The sequence below is a fragment of the Protopterus annectens genome, chromosome 6.part0 (assembly GCF_019279795.1).
Source record: "Protopterus annectens isolate FY-2018-M chromosome 6.part0, PAN1.0, whole genome shotgun sequence".
NCBI lineage: Eukaryota > Metazoa > Chordata > Ceratodontiformes > Protopteridae > Protopterus > Protopterus annectens.
This window is the reverse complement of record NC_056737.1, coordinates 984,163,990-984,187,989: the sequence shown is the minus strand read 5'-3', so window position 1 is coordinate 984,187,989 and position 24,000 is coordinate 984,163,990. Positions and strand designations below refer to the sequence as shown.

The 24,000-nt window shown below is 42.3% G+C and overlaps 1 protein-coding gene across 2 annotated transcripts in view; it reads right to left on the bottom strand.

The window, feature by feature from the left end:
* The window catches only part of AREL1 (apoptosis resistant E3 ubiquitin protein ligase 1), a 1,112,453-nt gene that overhangs the window by 1,064,971 nt on the left and 23,482 nt on the right, over positions 1-24,000 (bottom strand). For both annotated transcript variants that reach the window (XM_044074621.1, XM_044074622.1), the window contains exon 2: positions 1,878-2,286. In XM_044074621.1, the coding sequence (XP_043930556.1) occupies positions 1,878-2,025 (148 nt within the window). In that variant the 5' untranslated portion in view covers positions 2,026-2,286. The remainder of the gene's footprint in view (positions 1-1,877; positions 2,287-24,000) is intronic.

Here is a 24,000-nt window from a genome sequence, read left to right as displayed (position 1 = left end):
CTAGTTGGACATACAGTATCCTCGACAGAATACATCCCATCTGTCAGCATCACTGCAACAGCGATTTAATGATGAACATCCAATGGTTTCAAAAACAATACTTGGAAGACTTCACAGAGACTGATTTGATATAGTGATTACAACAAAAATACTGACAACTATCAGAAACACAAGCAATGTACAAAATTAAAAGTTACACGCTGTGGAGAAAACCGTCATGTACAAAAATGTACAACTAAAGAATCCATAGATATGTCACACAGGAGGCTGAGTTTTACACAGAGAAGTGAAACAGATATGATTACTGCATTCATTAAGTTAAAGCATGTAGATTGCCTTGTTATATAGCCTACTAAATTATTTTTAAGTTGTTGTTGCGTCTTTCGGCTTTTCCCGGTTAGGGGTCGCTACAGTGGAACTCCGGTCCGCTAATGACTGGCAGTTGATTTTTACTTACCGAGTTGCCAGCTCTGACGCACAACCTTCAACGAAGGTACGTCCATTCATGCACATCTCCACGCAGAAGACGCTCTAACTGAAAATCGAACCGGACAGCGTCTTACTGTAAGGCGACAACGCTACCACATCACCACTACCGCAGTACTAAATTATTTTTAAGTACAGACTGTAATTCATGTAAGATGCTTCGGACAAGGATTCACCTGCACAGGTTATCTATGTGTAGTAATCTATGCCAAGCCCCTTTAGATTTAAATATTACAATGCATTAACTATCTCATCTTCATTTCATAGTGGAAGCATCAGGGTGACTGCTCAGCCTCTTCAAAAACATTTTTCTGAAGATCCAAGTGAAAATCTTTTCAGTTCCCACTTGTGCCTAAAATAAATCCCATCTCAGAATGCTTTCCTGCTGCTCTGTGCTCTAATCATCTGTTCACTTAACTGTACTGACAATCTAAACCAAACACACTTCATGTAACCACAAGACCTACTCAACTCTCTTGCTACCATTTTTGGTGGGATTCCTCCTTCTGGTGGAAAATCACTTGCACGGTATAATTCAAGATTCTAGGAGACGGTACAACCAGCACATGCCAAGCAATGGGGCTTCATGTAGTTTTCACATTCAAGGTATTTGGAACAAGACATAGCTACCACTTCATCTAATCTATCCATACTCAAATATCAATGATACATGTCAATACAGGTTGTCAGTCCTACAGCTGTCACAAGAGGTTGCACTATACATAGGTTGGTACTAGGCTATCTGCCCGAAGGCATTTATAAGCTTAGCCAGAATGTGTTGGCTTTCGCCGCCCCCTTAGATAAGTTCCCTGTGCCTCTGTCCAGCAGAGCCATTGAAGTGATCCCAGCGGTAAACTTTCTGTTTCCCATCCACTCAACAAGGTTTCTCTTGAAGAGTGTTAGTGAGGAGCTCTGCCTAATGTAGATTGGGATCTTGTTCCAAAGCATGGGAAGTCTCTGGGACTGGAATCTATACCTCCAGCACATCCTATTTATTAAAGAACTGTTCCTACCCAGTGTAAAGGGCAACACACTAGGCCACATTTTAAACCCAGGTCAAGCTATTTCCTTCTGACATGGAAAGCGAGCAGTTTAGTTCATTCTATAACCCTAGGCCAAACAGTTCTCCTTCCAAAGTGAAGTGCAACCGGTTACCCATTTTCTAAACCAGTGTCATTAACAATCCAAACAAAATTTAAGATTGGGAAGAATGGGCTAACTACTTTTTTTTCTTTTTAGACAATTTCTTATTATTCTACTTTCTTTTCTACCCTAATAGTTGCCAGTCAAACAGTTTACTAGTCTTGTGCAGGACCCAGATTTTAAGGTTATTTTAATGAAAACCAGCACAGATTAAAAAAAAAATAAATAAAAAATAAAAAAAAACTGACCTTTAAAGATGTATCTGTATTGCGACAAGTGGTTAGAAAGTAGCCATTCTTCGACCTGGTTAACTCGTAAACTTTTCCACCGTACTTCCCAGAGTAACACCCAAGCACAAGCAGAGAAAATGAAGGTCAACAGAAAATGACGGTCCATCAGACCATAGCGGATTTGATATAGTTACCACTTCAGTCCGAGTCTTCGATTTTGTGACGGATCACACTGCAAATGGAAGCACATTATGTGAAGAATACTGCAGTTAGAAACCGATGTGCTTCAAGACCTTCTTAGCTTAAAGTCCTTTACTATTCTTAGTCAGCAATCCTTTGTGGCCAAACGGGAAAGCGCATCTTTCTTTGCAGATTAGAGATAAGTTCGGGACACAAATAAGTCCTTTGTTATTCTTAATAATGACTCCTGAAAAGTGAAACAGGAAATTTAATACAGGGACATGACATCAAGGTTCAAGTCATATTTATCCACTGAAACATTTTACACATATAGTATATAGCATAATCTATCACCATAAAAAATTATATATGCATGTATATAATAACATTGACATCTATAAAAAGAGAGAACTAGATTTGGGCTTATTTAGATTTATATCAAAGCTCAAGGAATAGCTACTCAAGGAATACAAATGTATTTGCTTTAAGGCACTGGATAAGACCTGTATACAAAAATAACCAGCTGCAAAATCTTTTGTCTATGAAAAAAAAAAAAAGATTTTTTTATATTAGTATTTACCATCATTGTTTGCACATGCGGACAGTGCCGACTTGACTGACATTCTGATGGGGCAGTCAGTTAAATGTGGCAGTGGTTTTTAATTTTTTTTTAAACAAGAAACATATTTATTAAATTATCACTTTTGACATAGGCAATCCTAAATTTATATAAATGAAAACAAACTATACAGACATATTTTCAGTTGCAAACATTATACATCATATATAATATTCTCTACAGCCATCGTCATCACTTGAACATTACATTGATCGCTCCAGTTATTCTGTGAAGACTAAAAAGTTTAGGGTTTATGTAAAAATATTTGAAACTCTAATATCAGGCATCACTGATTTAATGAGAGTGAAAGACTATGCCGCTCCCCCCGCTATTTACAATTTTAAGTTGTATTGCCTGGTAGTCCTATGGAGTTGGTGGTGAAGCCCCTCCCCATGGGCATTAAGCCATCTATCTTTTTAACTTCTCATCTCATTAAGAACAACTTAAAATTATATTTACCAACTATAATTAGACCAGTAAGTCATGGGCAGATGTTCCAAACTTATACTTACCAAGTATAATTAGAACATCTGCCCATGACTTACTGGGAGCGGGGCTTGATACTGCTCATCCTGGTGTCCTAATATAAACGAACAATCACTAGACCAATTTGTAGTAAAGGACAGTAACTTATACTTCATATTATATGAACTTTAGGCTACCAATTCTTAAACTACAAATCTTTCTTATTTCTTCACACTTAATGTAAAATGTTTGTAGACAACACTGCTCTTAGGAGCCCGGGTTGTGGTAGAAGGTACAAACGAAGCTGTCAGCTTCCAGGACTGCGAGGTAATAATCACTGAAAATAATGACATAACAATGTGGCCTTATTAATTTAACAACAAAACAAATGAGTAACCAAAGTGCAGGTGCTTAGGATTTACTGCTGGAGGGTGGGAAGAGCAATTCTAAAGACAGGTAGGGACATTAACACAACGTACATGGAGTAACACAGGGGTTGAAGTGGCAGGCATCACATAAATTTGCACAAAAATCTCTTCAGTTCAGAAATACACACGATTACTGTAAAACTTCCTTTAGTGCCTGCTAAGTTTCTCACAACGAGCATATTATATGCACTCGGACAACAGGGAGGACCCTTTCACTTAAACTCTTGTATATTCATAACACAAACTAGAATTCAGTACAGAGAGTTTACTTAAGCAAAGTGCTTAGAGTCTGGTAAAAAGCATTAAATTCATAGTTAGGGAAGGATTGTGAACACACAATTAGTAAGAGACGGCTATTTAAATGACATCATTCATAATGTGTACCGTGGCATCTACATTCCTTACTCTCATCACAAAGCATGCATTACATCTCAAAAATGTCCTTTCTAAACATGCATTTTGCTATTTAAATATATCTTCTTTTCTCACCATGCATTTTGTATTTTTTCTTGAACTTGTTTTGCCTGAATGTCCTTGTTAACTACAAGTAGGTTACAGCTAAATAAAAAAGTGAGAACTTGTACCACAGTCCTCCGACCTATCAAAATATATAATGTTGTTGCGTCTTTCGGCTTACGGGTCATCGGTTAGGGGTCGTTGGTTAGGGGTCGCCACAGCGGAACTCCGGTCCGCTAATGTTTGGTAGTGGATTTTTACATGCCGAATTACCAGCCCTGACACACAACCTTCAACGAAGGCACGCCCATTCACGCATGCCTCCACACAGAAGACACTCTAGCAGAGAATCGAACGCGACAACGTCTTGCTGTAAGGCGTCAACGCTACCGCAGCACCACTACCGCGGGACTATCAAAATATATAATAATATTCTTAATTTCCCTAGGAAGCAAAGTATCACAGTAAATAGTCTTGTCACCTCAAAGCAAGAGGGTACCTGGTTTGATTCTAGGCTGGGGTCCCTTCTTTTTGAAGTCTGCATATCCTTCCTGAGTTTGTGTGGATTTCCTTCGGGTGCTCCCGTGTCCTCCCACATTCCAAAGACATGCAGTAGGTGAACTGGGCACTCTAAACTGGCCATAGGTATGAGTGTCATTTGAGTATGGTATGGAAGAACTACCTCGGCAGGGCTAGCCACCCGTTGGTGTAAATCTTGGCTCTAGATGACTGCCACGGTTGAAGTGACACTCCAACCCTATGTGCAGAAATACGAAAAAGGGGTTATTGATGGATGAATGGATGGATGCTTAATTTTCCTCTCCATGCAATGAGCTCTTCTCTCCAGCTTCTGGACTACTTTTTTCTCTTTTTCTTTTCAAAGTTCATATTATTTTTGCTCATCACTACTTTGTGACTATGCGAGCATATATACATGTGGGGGTCTGAATCAAATATGGGCACTTTACTTTTACCTTCTTTTCTCAACAGGGCACAAATATAATTAATTTGAAGTTATGAACTTTTTGTTCATATCCTGTAATAAATAGTTTGCAATTTGCTATCCTACAGATGTTCCACATACATAATCCCGTTTGTATCTAGTGATTCTTACAAGATGGAGCAATGTGCACTATTAACGGACAATGAAAGTTTGTTCCATTACACAGGAAGATACTCCCAGCTTTATCAGATATGTACTTCAGACACCATATTTCAAAAAAGAGCCAGATCCAACAGTGCCCTGAAAAACAAAGAACACTGCTCAGGAATCTACATGGCACTAAGCACGTTGAATCCTCCTAGAACCTATACACTGCCCAGGAACCTACATGGCACTAAGCACGTTGAATCCTCCTAGAACCTATACACTGCTCAGGAACCTACATGGCACTAAGCACGTTGAATCCTCCTAGAACCTATACACCGCTCAGGAACCTACATGGCAGTAAGCACGTTAAGTCCTCCTATAACTTAAGTGTACAGACCCAACAGTGCCCTAAAAAACAAAGAACACTATTCAAGAACGTACATGGCACTAAGCTCATCGAGTCCTCCTAAAACTTATGTGTACGGATCCAATAGTGCTCTGAAAAAAAAAAAAAGAACACTGCTCAGGAACCTACATGGCACCAAGCACGTCGAGTCCTCCTAGAACCTATGTGTATACCTTAAAGTTTGTAGTGTCACTAATTTCATTGTGGGAAACCTTTGCTCCTTCTGTAACTGTACCAGATATTTTGTTAGGAAAGTACAAAAAGGCACAATATATGCTATAAGTGGCTAGTTAGTGTTGTAAAGAGGCCAAGTTACATTTCTGGGCTGTCTTGATACTCCATTTGGTAAGAGGCAAAAGTTTCTAATGTCTAAGCACCCTGGAAACTTTCTGATTAAAGCTAAACAAACAAACAGTCACCTCTACGTCATACATAAGGGCATTATACTGCTCTTTCACAAAGTCTGTACTGCAGCCCCTTAAGGTACCCCTTACCAATCCCCATCTTTTTTTTTTTTTTTTTATATACACACCTTCATTGGTTTGTCACTTAAAACAAAGGCACACATATGTTGACAGAAAAGAACACAAACAACAATAAAGTGTTTTCATGTATTATACATATAAAGAAATTAAATGTATGCAAACAGCCATCATACGCTCCAGCATTATATCCATTGTGTAATTCCTGTCTTCTCTTAAACCTCACTCCTCCTCATTAACATTACCATTGTGCAATTCCTGTCTCCTCTTAAACCCTGTCTTTTCTTAAACCCCACTCCTCCTCATTAACATTACCATTGTGCAATTCCTGTCTTCTCTTAAACCCCACTCCTCCTCATTAACATTACCATTGTGCAGTTCCTGTCTTCTCTTATACCCCACTCCTCCTCATTAACATTACCATTGTGCAATTCCGGTCTTCGCTTAAACCCCACTCCTCCTCATTAACATTACCATTGTGCAGTTAAACCCAAATCCTCCTCATTAACATTACCATTGTGCAGTTCCTGTCTTCTCTTATACCCCACTCCTCTTCATTAACATTACCATTGTGCAATTCCTGTCTTCTCTTAAACCCCACTCCGCCTCATTAACATTACCATTGTGCAATTCCTATCTTCGCTTAAATCCCACTCCTACTCATTAACATTACCATTGTGCAGTTAAACCCCAATCCTCCTCATTAACATTACCATTGTGCAATTCCTATCTTCGCTTAAACCCCACTCCTCCTCATTAACATTACCACTGTGCAATTCCTGTCCTCTTAAACCCCACTCCGCCTCATTAACATTACCAATGTGCAATTCCTGTCTTCTCTTAAACCCCACTCTGCCTCATTAACATTACCACTGTGCAGTTCCTGTCTTCTCTTAAACCCCACTCCGCCTCATTAACACTACCACTGTGCAGTTCCTGTCTTCTCTTAAACCCCACTCCACCTCATTAACATTACCATTGTGCAGTTCCTGTCTTCTCTTAAACCTCACTCCGCCTCATTAACATTACTCTGCATGTATTGCTCCTACAATTCACATTTATGTCTGCCTGTGAAACATGCTCATTGTCTTCCCAAAAGACCTCACTTCTATTTTTATACACATTGCACAATATTCAGTACTTCAATTACAACTGGTTTAGATTTTCATTTCGTTTTTCCAGTAATTGCTTTTGTAGTTTCCAGTACAATTAAGCTTAATATGACCTTACTATGCCTATGCAATTGAGATCATGAGTCCCAGCTCAAAAGAAAAACTTCCTCAGTGACAGCAATCTGCAGTCCTAATATTTCCGATAATGTACTCTGAAGGGAATTTTTACAGGCATATTAGACATCACGTGCACATGCGAGAACTATCCTGCCCTTGTCAGTTGTCTTGTTCTCTCTTCTTATACTTTGTATCTGTCCATAAAGGAATGGTTTCCCTATATCATTTCTCACAGCTGCAACTGTACAAATCTATCTTTCAATTTTTTTCCAGTCTGTATCCTCCATCTCTGAAATTGTGTCCCAGACTGAGCAAGCCTCAAGACTGCATACAGAAGATGGTCAATACAAGAAAGCCCTGCATAGAGAGGCAATTAAAGGAGCAAATATCCAAGAATAATAGTGATATGCGTTTAAATGACATTAACAGTCCTCTAACTCGAAATATTAATTTGAATAAACGGCAAAGTTTTAATTTCATGGTGTTACAAGTTATTTTGGAAAATATTCGAGGAGTGAACATTTCCAAAAGAACAGAGCAAGAGGAAATGAATTGGTTAACTGAACCTCAGGCTGACAAATCGCCTGGCCTGAATGGGAACACACCTCTAAAACAGACCCTTAAAGGGCGCAGACTTCGTAGGTAGTTTCAGCCTATTTATGAATGCAAAGCTCATGAATGAAAACACATGATATACCCTAGTAGGTGTGAACATCAACACAATGTCTGACTGGACAATAGATTTCTAAACTTTTAATAAGAATTCTGGAATATTACAGCATTAATAGATCTGATGAAGGGTTTGAGAAACATGAAACCTCTCATCTCATTTATGTTTTACTAAGTTTTAATTCATTTAAATCTGCTTTTAATTTGGTAATAAAGACAAATTTTATACCAGATTCTGTGGTGACCGCACTGGTTTTCTATTTTTTAGTATATATACATACACCTATGGGTCTACTATACATGGCCGACATTTCAGAATGTCGAAAGACCATACGGCCGAGACCATATGATAGACGTCCGAAATGTCGACCATGAAATAAAAAAAAAAAAAAAAAAAGACAAACTGAGACTTGGCTCAAGGCTCCAGAGAGCACCCCTGCAATACCAGGCTACAACACTTACCACACTTTTCGGCCACAAAACCAAGGAGGAGTGTCCACATTCACCGAGGATATTCACACCTCCAGGCTAGTTGCCCAACACAATGCATCTGAAATTCTAACACTAGGTAAGACAGCAATCCAAATTGTAGCTTGCTACAAATCCCCCACCATGCCCCAAGATTCTCACTACACCTTTCTAAACATACTGGAAAATATTAAGATACAACCAAACAACCTAATACTGGGTGATTTCAACTACCCTGCCATTAACTGAGAAAACTACTCGGGTACTAACTCCTTTTCCCAACGGTTCTTGGAATTCATAAATTCCAATGCCCTGGATCAACTAATTCATTGCCTCACCAGGGGCTCCAATATCCTAGACCTGGTCATTATCAACATGGGAGACAGATGCTCCACACCAGTGGTCACCCCCTCATTGGTTAGGTCTGACTAAGCAAATCACCCTTGACATCCACATCCCACCCCCACCCCCCAGTAAAGAAACCTCCTTAAAAAACTTCTCCAAAGCCAACTTCATGCTACTTGAAGTCAGAAATGACAAAATTCATGACACCCATGCAGACAGGATCTGAAAGTTCAACTGCAGAATCTTACACTAAGGGACTGTACGAGCACATCCACTTGTGCATGAATCGTGCCATCCCAAATAGAACCAATATGCTCTCCTCCAAAACAAAAAAGCCAATCTGGTGGTACCCTGCTATAAACAAACTAGAACGAAGAAACTGTTGCAGAAAAGAGGAAAATCCCAGGATGCAAAAAAACTCCCTCACCAACCTCAGTAAGAAGCTGAGATCTCTCATAAAATCCTCAAAAGTTAGTTACGAAAATAGAATCGCCAAAGACTCCAAAGACAACCACAATGCATTCTATAGCTATGTCAAGAATTTAAATGGCAATGCTCAGATTTGCTCCAAGCTTCAACAGAATGGCATTAAATATACTGATCCCAAGGATATTGCCAATATCCTGGCAGATCGATTTAGTGCCAACTTCACCCCCCTCTCACCCCTAAAGGACCCATCTCAATACCAAAAGATTGCCAAATTCCAGTAGTCACGGCCACACAGGTAGAAACCGCACTCTCCAAAGCTACGAATACAGCATCCATGGGACCAGATGACATCCTAGGCTGTGTACTACATGAACTACAAAATGAACTGGCACCTCACCTAAGTGTCATGTTTAATCATAGCCTCAACTCAGGCTTCGTGCCCACTGAGTGGCGCACAGCTACAGTTATCCCAATCCAGAAGGGGGATCCACCTTGGATCCCGGGAACTACCGTCCAATCAGTCTGACGAGCCTGATCTGCAAGGGCATGGAACGCATTATCATAGAATTTATAAACAAAGACATTGGCAATCTTCAAACACTGGACCCCACCCAGTTTGGGTTTGTGAAGGGCCAATCTTGTCTCCTGAACCTGACTGACTTCTTCAAATCAGTCTCCAGAGCTGTGGATGAGGGTAAGATGGTCCACACACAGCCTATCTGGATCTTGCCAAGGCCTTTGACACCATCCCCCACTCTGGAATCATAGATAAACTTACTAAGCTGGGCATAAATCCCTACGTCACTCGATGGATTGCCAACTAGCTTACTAACAGAACTCAGACTGTAAAAGTAGCAGATTCCAAATCCATCTCCAGACAAGTGACAAGTGGAGTACCTCAGGGTTCAGTCCTGGGACCACTCTTATTTGGCATCTACTTCTCTGAAGTACAGGCCAACACTAAGGGACTCTGGCTAACAAAGTTTGCAGATGACTGCAAATTGGGAGCCATTACTGAATCCCCAAATGATGTGGATATTCTGCAAAAGGGCCTTACAGAAACAGATGCCTGGTGCCAGAGCCATGGGCTCAAGCTCAATGCCAAGAAATGTATAGTTATCCCCTTTGGAAAAAAACATGTACCCATGAATTACCACATAGGTGGCAGTACACTAAACATTGAAAGTGTGATGAGAGACTTAGGGACACAGGTGGACAGTGGTCTCACTTTCCATAACCACATCACTACAACAGTCAGGAAATCCTTCTATGTGGCACACCTCATCACTAAGGGCTTTTCATCCAGCAAAAAGGAGGTCACTGTCCCACTGTACTCATCTCTCATTAGACCCAATATAGAGTATAATGCCCCATTTGGTATGTACCTCACAAGACACCTGCAACAGCTGGAAAGGCCACAGAAATACCTCACTAAAAGAATCACAGGCCTAAAGCAGATGCCATATGCTGACAGTCTAAAAAAACTCCAGCTATACTCTGTAGCATACTGTCTACTCAGAGGCGATCTCTGCTTAACATACAAGGCCATGTCAAACCCTGAGCTGTTGGACATGCTCCACTTAAAGAAATCCCAATCCCTCAGAGCCACACACTCCAGGGATCTAAACCTTGTCATCACAATGAACAAAACATGCTGGAGGGATAGGTTCCTGACCCAGAGACTCCCCATACTCTGGAATAGACTGCCCATACATGTCAAGCAGAGTGCCTTATTGGCCCTCTTCAAAAGGAACCTTGATGACTGGATGGGAGATAGGAAATTCAGGATCATGTCAGTCGCCCTGCTAGACAGGGGTCCACAGAAGTAAATATTGTGAGAAGAAATATCCAGGGAATAGTTATGGCTAGGCTTGTATAGGCCCTAGGGCCGATAGCCTAATACCAACCTATGAACCTAAAAAAACACAACAACTTACTTTCACACTGCTAGCAGGGGGGCTATGCCCCCCACACCCCACTGTGTCCCCCACACCCCCCATAACTTAAATATACCAACGCCGAGATTGCATTACAGTGCGGAGGATGGAAATCTTTCCATTCTGCACTGTACAGAGATGCCATTTCCGCATGGTCAACATTTCGAATGTCAATCATATGGTCTCAGTCATATGGTCTTCGACATTCTGAAATGTCGACCATGTATAGACCCATATATATATATCTATATCTATATATATATATATATATATATATATATATATATAGATATAGATAATCTATATATATCTATATATATGTACATATATATATATATATATATATATATATATCTATATCTATATATATATATATATATATATATACACACACACACACATAAATGTGTGTATATATATATATATATATATATATATATATATATATATATAGGTTCATAGGTTGGTACTAGGCCATCAGCCCTAGGGCCTATACAAGCCTAGCCATAACAATTCCCTGGCTATTTCTTCCCACATTATTTACTTCCCTGGACCCTGTCTAGCAGGGCAACTGACATGATCCCCGCGGTGAATTTCCTTTCTCCCATCCAATCATCAAGGTTCCTTTTGAAGAGGGCCAGAGAGGCACTCTGCTTGACATGTATGGGCAATCTATTCCAGAGTCTGGGGAGTCTATGGGTCAGGAACCTATCCTCCAGCATGTTTTGTTTATTGTGATGACAAGGTTTAGATCCCTGGAGCGTGTGGCTCTGAGGGACTGGGATTTCTTTAAGTGGAGCATGTCCAACAGCTCTGGGTTTGACATGGCCTTGTATGTTAAGCAGAGATCGCCTCTGAGTAGACGATATGCGACAGAGTATAGCTGGAGTTTTTTAAGGCGGTCAGCATAGGGCATCTGCTTAAGGCCTGTGATTCTTTTAGTGAGGCATTTCTGCGGCCTTTCCAGTTGTTGTAGATGTTTTGAGAGGTACATACCAAACGGGGCGTTGTATTCTATAATGGGTCTAATGAGGGATGAGTACAGTGGGACAATGACCTCCTCTTTTTCTGGGATGAAAGCCCTTAGTGATGAGGTGTGTCACAGAAGGATTTCCTGACTATTGTCGCGATGTGGTTATCAAAGGTGAGACCACTGTCCACCTGTGTCCCTAAGTCTCTTATCACACTGTCGGTGTTTAGTGTACTGCCACCTATATGGTAATTCACGGATACATATTTTTTCCCAAATGAGGATAACTATACATTTCTTGGCATTGAGCTTGAGCCCATGGCTCTGGCACCAAGCATCTGTTTCTGTAAGGCCCTTTGTAGAGTATCCACATCATTTGGGATTCAATAATGGCTCCCAGTTTGCAGTCATCTGCGAACTTTGTTAGCCAGAGTCCCTTAGTGTTGACCTGTACTTCAGAGAAGTAGATGCCAAACAAGAGCGGTCCCAGGACTGAACCCTGAGGAACTCCACTTGTCTGGGTCTGGATTTGGAGTTGGCTACTTTTACAGTGTGGGTTCTTTCAGTAAAGCCAGTTAGCAACTCATTGGGTGATGTAGGGATAAATGCCCAGTTTAGTAAGTTTATCTATGATTCCAGAGTGGGGATGGTGTCCAAGGCCTTGGCAAGGTCTAGATAGGCTGTGTGGACCAACTTACCCTTGTCCATGGCTCTGGAGACTGATTCGAAGAAGTCAATCAGGTTCAGGAGATAAGATAGGCCCTTCACCACCCCAAACTGGGTGGGGTCCAGTGTTTGAAGGTTGCCAATGTCTTTGTTTATAAGTTCCATGATAATACGCCCATGGCCTTGCAAGATAAGGCTTGTCAGACTGATGGGGACGGGTGGTTTCGCAGGATCCAAGATGGATCCCCTGTGGAGTGGGATAACTGTAGCTATGCGCCACTCAGTGGGCACACAACCTGAGGTGAGGCTATGATTAAACATGACACTTAGGTGAGGTGCCAGTTCATTTTATAGTTCATGTAGTATACAGCCCGGGATGTCATCTGGTCTCATGGATGCTGTATTCTTAGCTTTGGAGAGTGCTTTTTTTACCTATTTGGCCATGAATACTGGAATTTGGCAATCTTCCGGTATTGAGATGGGCCATTTAGGGGGTGAAGTTGGCACTGAATCGATTCACAGGATACTGGCAATATCCTTGGGATCAGTATATTTAATGCCATTATGTTTTAGCTCAGAGCAGATCTGAGCATTGCCATTTAGATTCTTGACATAGTTACAGAATGCCTTGTGGTTGTCTTTGGAATCTTTGGCAATTTTATTTTCGTAACTAGCTTTGGAGGATTTTATGAGGGATCTCAGTTTCTTACCGAGGCTTGTAAGGGAGTTTTTTGCATCCTGGGATTTTCCTCTTTTCTGCAACAGTTTCTTCCTTTTATTGTAAAGTTTGTTTATGGCAGAGGACCACCAGATTGGCTCCCTTTTTTTGGATGAGAGCACCTGGTTCTATTTGGGATGGCACGATTCATGCAACGAGTGGATGTGCTCAGTGCCTCAGTGTGGGATTCAGCAGTTGAACTTTCAGTTCCCATCTGCATGGGTGTCATGAAGTTTGTCACTTCTGACTTGAGTAGTATGAAGTTAGCTTTGGGAGAAGTTTTTATGGAGGTTTCTTACTGGGGAGTGGGGGTGGGGGATATTCACCCTCAGGCTAGTTGCCCAACACAATGCATCTGAAATTTAACACTGGGAAGAAAACCCAAATTGTAGTTTTACAAACCCCACCATGAAGATTTTTACCTTTCAAAAATACTGGAAAATAAAGATACAACCAAACAACCTAATACGGGGATTTAAAATTTTTAACTGAAAAACTACTGGTCAACTTTTCCCCATTTTTTAAAAAAATTTAATGCCCTGGATCAACTAATTCATTGCCTCACCAGGGCTCCAATATCCTAGACCTGGTCATTATCAACATGGGAGACAGATGCTCCACCAGTGGTCACCCTCATTGGTTAGGTCTGACTAAGCAAATCACTTGACATCCATCCCCACCCCCAGTAAAGAAACCTCCTTAAAACTTCTCCAAAGCCAACTTCATGTACTTGAAGTCAGAAATGACAAAATTCATGACACCCATGCAGACAGGATCTGAAAGTTCAACTGCAGAATCTTACACTAAGGGACTAGCACTACTGCATGAATGCCATCCCAATAGAACCAATATGCTCTCCTCCAAAACAAAGCCAATCTGGTGGTACCCTGCTATAAACAAACTAGAATGAACTGTAGAAGAGGAAATCCCAGGATGCAAAAACTCCCTCACCAACCTCAGTAAGAAGCTGAGATCCTCATAAAATCCTCAAAGTTAGTTAGAATTGACCAAAGACAACACAAGGCATTCTATAGCTATGTCAAGAATTTAAATGGCAATGCTCAGATTTGCTCCAAGCTTCAACAGAATGGCATTAAATATACTGATCCCAAGGATATTGCCAATATCCTGGCAGATCGATTTAGTGCCAACTTCACCCCCCTCTCACCCCTAAAGGACCCATCTCAATACCAAAAGATTGCCAAATTCCAGTAGTCACGGACACACAGGTAGAAACCGCACTCTCCAAAGCTACGAATACAGCATCCATGGGACCAGATGACATCCTAGGCTGTGTACTACATGAACTACAAAATGAACTGGCACCTCACCTAAGTGTCATGTTTAAGGATAGCCTCACCTCAGGCTTCGTGCCCACTGAGTGGCGCATAGCTACAGTTATCCCACTCCAGAAGGGGGGATCCACCTTGGATCCCGGGAACTACCATCCAATCAGTCTGACGAGCCTGATCTGCAAGGGCATGGAACGCATTATCATAGACATAGACAATAGTCATATCATAGTCATAGACAATGACCTCCTTTTTTCTGGATGAAAAGCCCTTAGTGATGAGGTGTGTCACATAGAAGGATTTCCTGACTATTGTGACGATGTGGTTATCGAAGGTGAGACCACTGTTCACCTGTGTCCCTAAGTCTCTTATCACACTTTCGGTGTTTAGTGTACTGCCACCTATATGGTAATTCACGGATACATGTTTTTTCCCAAAGGGTACCAAGCATCTGTTTCTGTAAGGCCCTTTTGTAGAGTATCCACATCATCTGGGGATTCAATAATGGCTCCCAGTTTGCAGTCATCTGCGAACTTTGTTAGCCAGAGTCCCTTAGTGTTCACCTGTACTTCAGAGAATTAGATGCCAAACAAAAGCGGTCCTAGGACTGAACCCTGAGGAACTCCACTTGTCACTTGTCTGGGTCTGGATTTGGAGTTGGCTAATTTTACAGTGTGGGTTCTTTCAGTAAGCCAGTTAGCAACTCATTGAGTGATATAGGGATTAATGCCCAGTTTAGTAAGTTTATCTATGATTCCAGAGTGGGGGATGTTGTCAAAGGCCCTGGCAAGGTCTAGATAGGCTGTGTGGACCAACTTACCCTTGTCCATGGCTCTGGAGACTGATTCGAAGAAGTCAATCAGGTTCAGGAGATAAGATAGGCCCTTCACAACCCCAAACTGGGTGGGGTCCAGTGTTTGAAGGTTGCCAATGTCTTTGTTTATAAGTTCCATAATAATACGCTCCATGGCCTTGCAGATAAGACTGATGGGACGGTAGTTTCCAGGATCCAAGGTGGATCCCCCCTTGTGGAGTGGGATAACTGTAGCTATGCGGCACTCAGTGGGCACACAACCTGAGGTGAGGCTATGATTAAACATGACACTTAGGTGAGGTGCCAGTTAATTTTGTAGTTCATGTAGTATACAGCCCGGGATGTCATCTGGTCCCATGGCTGCTGTATTCTTAGCTTTGGAGAGTGCTTTTTTTTTTACCTCTGTGGCCATTATTACCGGAATTTGGCAATCTTCCGGTATTGAGATGGGCCATTTAGGGGGTGAAGTTGGCACTGAATCGATCTGCCAGGATATTGGCAATATCCTTGGGATCAGTATATTTAATGCCATTATGTTTTAGCTCAGAGCAGATCTGAGCATTGCCATTTAGATTCTTGACATAGTTATAGAATGCCTTGTGGTTGTCTTTGGAATCTTTGGCAATTTTATTTTCGTAACTAGCTTTGGAGGATTTTATGAGGGATCTCAGTTTCTTACTGAGGCTTGTAAGGGAGTTTTTTGCATCCTGGGATTTTACTCTCTTTTGCAACAGTTTCTTCCTTTTGTTCCCTGCAATCCCCCCCAAATCAGTCTCCAGAGCTGTGGATGAGGGTAAGATGGTCCACACACAGCCTATCTGGATCTTGCCAAGGCCTTTGACACCATCCCCCACTCTGGAATCATAGATAAACTTACTAAGCTGGGCATAAATCCCTACTCGATGGATTGCCAACTAGCTTACTAACAGAACTCAGACTGTAAAAGTAGCAGATTCCAAATCCATCTCCAGACAAGTGACAAGTGGAGTACCTCAGGGTTCAGTCCTGGGACCACTCTTATTTGGCATCTACTTCTCTGAAGTACAGGCCAACACTAAGGGACTCTGGCTAACAAAGTTTGCAGATGACTGCAAATTGGGAGCCATTACTGAATCCCAAATGATGTGGATATTCTGCAAAAGGGCCTTACAGAAACAGATGCCTGGTGCCAGAGCCATGGGCTCAAGCTCAATGCCAAGAAATGTATAGTTATCCCCTTTGGAAAAAAACATGTACCCATGAATTACCACATAGGTGGCAGTACACTAAACATTGAAAGTGTGATGAGAGACTTAGGGACACAGGTGGACAGTGGTCTCACTTTCCATAACCACATCACTACAACAGTCAGGAAATCCTTCTATGTGGCACACCTCATCACTAAGGGCTTTTCATCCAGAAAAAAGGAGGTCATTGTCCCACTGTACTCATCTCTCATTAGACCCAATATAGAGTATAATGCCCCATTTGGTATGTACCTCACAAGACACCTGCAACAGCTGGAAAGGCCACAGAAATACCTCACTAAAAGAATCACAGGCCTAAAGCAGATGCCATATGCTGACAGTCTAAAAAAACTCCAGCTATACTCTGTAGCATACTGTCTACTCAGAGGCGATCTCTGCTTAACATACAAGGCCATGTCAAACCCTGAGCTGTTGGACATGCTCCACTTAAAGAAATCCCAATCCCTCAGAGCCACACACTCAGGGATCTAAACCTTGTCATCACAATGAACAAAACATGCTGGAGGGATAGGTTCCTGACCCAGAGACTCCCCATACTCTGGAATAGACTGCCCATACATGTCAAGCAGAGTGCCTTATTGGCCCTCTTCAAAAGGAACCTTGATGACTGGATGGGAGATAGGAAATTCAGGATCATGTCAGTCGCCCTGCTAGACAGGGGTCCACAGAAGTAAATATTGTGAGAAGAAATATCCAGGGAATAGTTATGGCTAGGCTTGTATAGGCCCTAGGGCCGATAGCCTAATACCAACCTATGAACCTAAAAAAACACAACAACTTACTTTCACACTGCTAGCAGGGGGGCTATGCCCCCCACACCCCACTGTGTCCCCCACACCCCCCATAACTTAAATATACCAACGCCGAGATTGCATTACAGTGCGGAGGATGGAAATCTTTCCATTCTGCACTGTACAGAGATGCCATTTCCGCATGGTCAACATTTCGAATGTCAATCATATGGTCTCAGTCATATGGTCTTCGACATTCTGAAATGTCGACCATGTATAGTAGACCCATATATATATATCTATATCTATATATATATATATATATATATATATATATATATATAGATATAGATAATCTATATATATCTATATATATATATATATATATATATCTATATATATATATATATATATCTATATCTATATATATATATATATATATATACACACACACACACACATAAATGTGTGTATATATATATATATATATATATATATATATATATATATATAGGTTCATAGGTTGGTACTAGGCTATCAGCCCTAGGGCCTATACAAGCCTAGCCATAACAATTCCCTGGCTATTTCTTCCCACATTATTTACTTCCCTGGACCCCTGTCTAGCAGGGCAACTGACATGATCCCCGGGGTGAATTTCCTTTCTCCCATCCAATCATCAAGGTTCCTTTTGAAGAGGGCCAGAGAGGCACTCTGCTTGACATGTATGGGCAATCTATTCCAGAGTCTGGGGAGTCTATGGGTCAGGAACCTATCCCTCCAGCATGTTTTGTTTATTGTGATGACAAGGTTTAGATCCCTGGAGCGTGTGGCTCTGAGGGACTGGGATTTCTTTAAGTGGAGCATGTCCAACAGCTCTGGGTTTGACATGGCCTTGTATGTTAAGCAGAGATCGCCTCTGAGTAGACGATATGCGACAGAGTATAGCTGGAGTTTTTTAAGGCGGTCAGCATAGGGCATCTGCTTAAGGCCTGTGATTCTTTTAGTGAGGTATTTCTGCGGCCTTTCCAGTTGTTGTAGATGTTTTGAGAGGTACATACCAAACGGGGCGTTGTATTCTATAATGGGTCTAATGAGGGATGAGTACAGTGGGACAATGACCTCCTTTTTTCTGGATGAAAAGCCCTTAGTGATGAGGTGTGTCACATAGAAGGATTTCCTGACTATTGTCGCGATGTGGTTATCAAAGGTGAGACCACTGTCCACCTGTGTCCCTAAGTCTCTTATCACACTGTCGGTGTTTAGTGTACTGCCACCTATATGGTAATTCACGGATACATATTTTTTCCCAAAGGGGATAACTATACATTTCTTGGCATTGAGCTTGAGCCCATGGCTCTGGCACCAAGCATCTGTTTCTGTAAGGCCCTTTTGTAGAGTATCCACATCATTTGGGGATTCAATAATGGCTCCCAGTTTGCAGTCATCTGCGAACTTTGTTAGCCAGAGTCCCTTAGTGTTGACCTGTACTTCAGAGAAGTAGATGCCAAACAAGAGCGGTCCCAGGACTGAACCCTGAGGAACTCCACTTGTCTGGGTCTGGATTTGGAGTTGGCTACTTTTACAGTGTGGGTTCTTTCAGTAAGCCAGTTAGCAACTCATTGGGTGATGTAGGGATAAATGCCCAGTTTAGTAAGTTTATCTATGATTCCAGAGTGGGGGATGGTGTCAAAGGCCTTGGCAAGGTCTAGATAGGCTGTGTGGACCAACTTACCCTTGTCCATGGCTCTGGAGACTGATTCGAAGAAGTCAATCAGGTTCAGGAGATAAGATAGGCCCTTCACGACCCCAAACTGGGTGGGGTCCAGTGTTTGAAGGTTGCCAATGTCTTTGTTTATAAGTTCCATGATAATACGCTCCATGGCCTTGCAGATAAGGCTTGTCAGACTGATGGGACGGTAGTTTCCAGGATCCAAGATGGATCCCCCCTTGTGGAGTGGGATAACTGTAGCTATGCGCCACTCAGTGGGCACACAACCTGAGGTGAGGCTATGATTAAACATGACACTTAGGTGAGGTGCCAGTTCATTTTGTAGTTCATGTAGTATACAGCCCGGGATGTCATCTGGTCCCATGGATGCTGTATTCTTAGCTTTGGAGAGTGCTTTTTTTACCTGTGTGGCCATTATTACCGAAATTTGGCAATCTTCCGGTATTGAGATGGGCCATTTAGGGGGTGAAGTTGGCACTGAATCGATCTGCCAGGATACTGGCAATATCCTTGGGATCAGTATATTTAATGCCATTATGTTTTAGCTCAGAGCAGATCTGAGCATTGCCATTTAGATTCTTGACATAGTTACAGAATGCCTTGTGGTTGTCTTTGGAATCTTTGGCAATTTTATTTTCGTAACTAGCTTTGGAGGATTTTATGAGGGATCTCAGTTTCTTACCGAGGCTTGTAAGGGAGTTTTTTGCATCCTGGGATTTTCCTCTTTTCTGCAACAGTTTCTTCCTTTTATTGTAAAGTTTGTTTATGGCAGAGGACCACCAGATTGGCTCCCTTTTTTTGGATGAGAGCACCTTGGTTCTATTTGGGATGGCACGATTCATGCACGAGTGGATGTGCTCGTACAGTGCCTCAGTGTGGGATTCAGCAGTTGAACTTTCAGTTCCCATCTGCATGGGTGTCATGAAGTTTGTCACTTCTGACTTGAGTAGTATGAAGTTAGCTTTGGAGAAGTTTTTTATGGAGGTTTCCTTACTGGGGAGTGGGGGTGGGATCTGGATGTTAAGGGTGATTAGCTTATGGTCAGACCTGACTAACGAGGGAGTGACCATAGGTGTGGAGCATCGATTTCCCATGTTGGTAATGACCAGATCTAGAATACTGAACCCCCTGGTGGGACTATGGATTAATTGATCCAGGGCGTTGGAATTTATGAATTCCAAGAACTGTTGGGCAAAGGTGTTGGTACAGGAGTAGTTTTCCCAGTTAATGGCAGGGTAGTTAAAATCACCCAGTATTAGGGTGTTTGGTTCTATCTTAATATTTTCCAGTATGTTTAGAAAGGTGTAGTGAGAATCTTGGGGTATGGTGGGGGATCTGTAGCAAGCTACAATTTGGATTGCAGTCTTACCTAGTGTTAGTTGCACCTGGAGAATTTCAGACGCATTGTGTTGGGCAACTAGCCTGGTGGAGTGAATATCCTTGTGGAATATTGACACTCCTCCACCTTTAGTGTTTCGGTCCTGGTTTGGTGGCCGAAAAGTGTGGTAAGAGTTGTAGCCTGGTATTGCAGGGGTGCTCTCTGGAGCCTTGAACCAGGTCTCAGTTACTGCACAGATATCGATGTTCTCCATTTTTAGGAGTGCCTCGAGAGAGTGCATTTTGAGGTTTAGACTTCTAGCATTGAGTAGCATTACCTTCAGATTTTGCATGCTTGTACCTGTTACGGTGGTGGTTTTGTCCTTTGAACTTTGCCTAAAAAAGGCACTATAGGGGTTGCAAGAGCCTTAGCCAGTAACCTGAATCCCAGGGGCGACGAGTGCAGACCATCTCTGGCAAAGCATCGTGGTCTGTCAATCATGTCGTCCCAGGCAGACAGATACTGGATCCCCTTTGAATGACACCAGAAGCTTAGCCAATTGTTGAAGTCAATCATTTTGTCCTTATATTGTGGTATCATTCTGGGCGAAGGCAGGATGCTACTCAGGGCTAGGGTCATACCTGCCTGGGCCACATGATCCGAGAGCTCTTCCATGTCTCTTTTCATGTAGCCCAGGGAGGTACGTCTCAAGAAATTTACTCCAACATGGACAATGACAGAGTCATATTTGTACTTGTTGTGGAGAGTGCATGCGTTATGTGGCGGATCCTGGCACCAGACAGGCAGCTGACTGTAATCTTCTCCTTGTTCAACCTAGTGAGAGGGACATCAATGTGCTGGACTATAAAGTCACCTATGACTAATGTGTTAGGTGCATTGTCTTGCCTTAGGGGCTGCTGCTGGGTGGCACACTGGTGTTGTGAACTATGTGACACTTTGGTTGTGATTGGTGTTTGTTTGCGTTTCAGCTTTAGAGGTCCTTGTTGCTTGGGCAGGTTACAGTTAAGGGCCTCTGCATATGTGGATTTATTGTTGCTATGTGTGGGTGTTGGTGGTGTGGGTTTAGAAGAGCTATGTGTTGGTTTAGAAGGGCTATGTGTTGCTTGAAATGTAGTGTGGGTGTTAACCTTCTCCTCTTGACTGTCTAGCACAATCTTGGGTGGACAGAGCTTTGCTTCCATTTTGGCTATGTAAGTGCATCTCTCACAGGTTGTAGTGTTGGGTGGTAGGAGGAGAGGGTTGTCTGTATACATGAGGCAATTGCTGCATTGCCCCAATATGCCCAGATTCACCAGGTGGACAGGAGAAATCACCGGAAGCTGACCCTTGGACATGCCTGGTTTGGTGTTTTTTTTTTGTAAAGTACAGGAGCTGTTTTCCCTTAACTTAGCAAGGTACTTTGCAATTATAGGCTGTTTAGTGCCTACTATTAATTTCTCCTTATTAACACGGAGAGTTGAGTGCTTGTATCAGTTTAAGGCTTCCTAGTGCTTTCCAGCAGGTATTAGAGAAAGTGCTAGTCACAGGGATGCTTAAAGGTAAGATGAAAAAAATGCACACTGCAGTGTGCACTAGAGAAGTTAGATGTGAAAGTAGGTAACTTAAGTTTTACCTGTTTAATAAGTTAAGGTTTAGTGGAGAGTTACTATTTTTAAAACAGCAAGATGGATTGAAAGTGGTGGTCACTTTTGTATTCTGGTACTATGGAATACAGTAGAATGGCCAATAAATTTAAATTATAGGTTCATAGGTTCATAGGTTTATACTAGGCTATCTGCCCTAAGGCATTTATAAGCCTAGCCCAAATTTTTGTGGCTTAAGCCACCCCTTATATGAAAAAATACTGTGCCCATTAGTTTGTTGTGCCTCTGTCCAGCAGTGACACAGAGATGATTCCCGGGGTAAACCTACGATCTCCCATCCACAGGTCTAGATTTCTCTTGAACACAGTCAGCGAGGTGCTCTGCCTCACATGGACCGGGATTTTATTCCACAGCATAGGGAGTCTCTGAGTGATAAATCTATCCCTCCAGCACGTCCTATTTATATCCGTGCTAAGGTTTAAGTCGCTTGCTCTAGAGGTTTTGGTGGATTTGGATTTTTTGAGGTGGAGCATGTCCATTAATTCCGGGTTGGACATGGCCTTGTACGTCAGGCACATGTCACCTCTGAGCAGACGGTATGTGACTGAATAGAGCTGGAGTTTCTTCAATCTGGCAGCATATGACAGATTTTGGAGTCCCTTTATCCTTTTGGTGTGGAACATTTGGGGTCTCTCCAATTGCTGCAGATGTCGGGTGAGATACATCCCTAATGGGGCATTGTACTCGATCATTGGTCTGATAAGTGAAGAGTACAGGGAACAATAACCTCACTAGATCTGGATGTGAATGCCTTCATGATCAGGTGGGCAATGTAGAAGGTCTTTCTAACCACTTTAGCAATGTGAGTGTCAAAAGAAAGGCCACTGTCAACCTGGGTCCCCAGGTCCCTGATAACCTCTTCTGTGCTTAGTGGATTGCCACCTATATGGTAGCTTGGGGTTACCTTGTTTTTCCCGGGGTATGACTATACATTTTTGGCGTTTAACTTCAGGCCATGGCTCTGGCACCAGCTATCTGTTTCGTGAGTCCCTTCTGAAGGATATCCGTGTCGATGCACTTTCCACTATGGCCCAGTTTGCAGTCGTCTGCAAACTTTGTCAGCCAAAGTCCTCCTATGTTGGCCTGTACTTCTGAGAAGTAGATGCCAAACAATAGGGGCCAAGGACCGAGCCCTGTGGGACACCACTTGTGACCGGCTTGGAGTCTGACACAGCGCCAGCAACTCTAACCCTGTGGGTTCTGTCCTTAAGCCAGTTTGCAACCCATCTTGTGACATATGGGTTTACATTTAAGCTGGTAAGTTTTTCTACAATACCCGAGTGGGGTATTGTGTCGAAAGCCTTTGCAAGGTCAAGGTAGGCTGTATGGACTGCCTTTCCCTCATCAATGGCCTTGGTGACTGTTTCGAAGAAGTCGACCAAGTTCAAAAGGCATGATCTTCCCTTGACAAAGCCAAACTGGGTCGGGTCCAATGTCTGCAAGTCCCCTATATCTTTGTTTATGAGCTCTATTATGATCCTCTCCATAGCTTTGCAGACTAGACTTGTTAAGCTTATGGGGCGGTAACTACCAGGGTCCGTAGAGGCGCCGCCTTTGTGGAGTGGGACAACAGTTGCCGTACGCCACTCCTTGGGCACGTATCCTGTGGTAAGGCTGAGATTAAACAGCTGCCTTATGTGCGGGTTTAATTCCTCATTTAGCTCGTGTAGCACACAGCCGGGGACACCATCCGGTCCCATTGATGCTGTGTTTTTATTTGTTGAAGGGGAGGGATTTCAAAAATGATGATTTTGTGATTACTCACACAAGCCAGTGAAAGTAGAGAGGA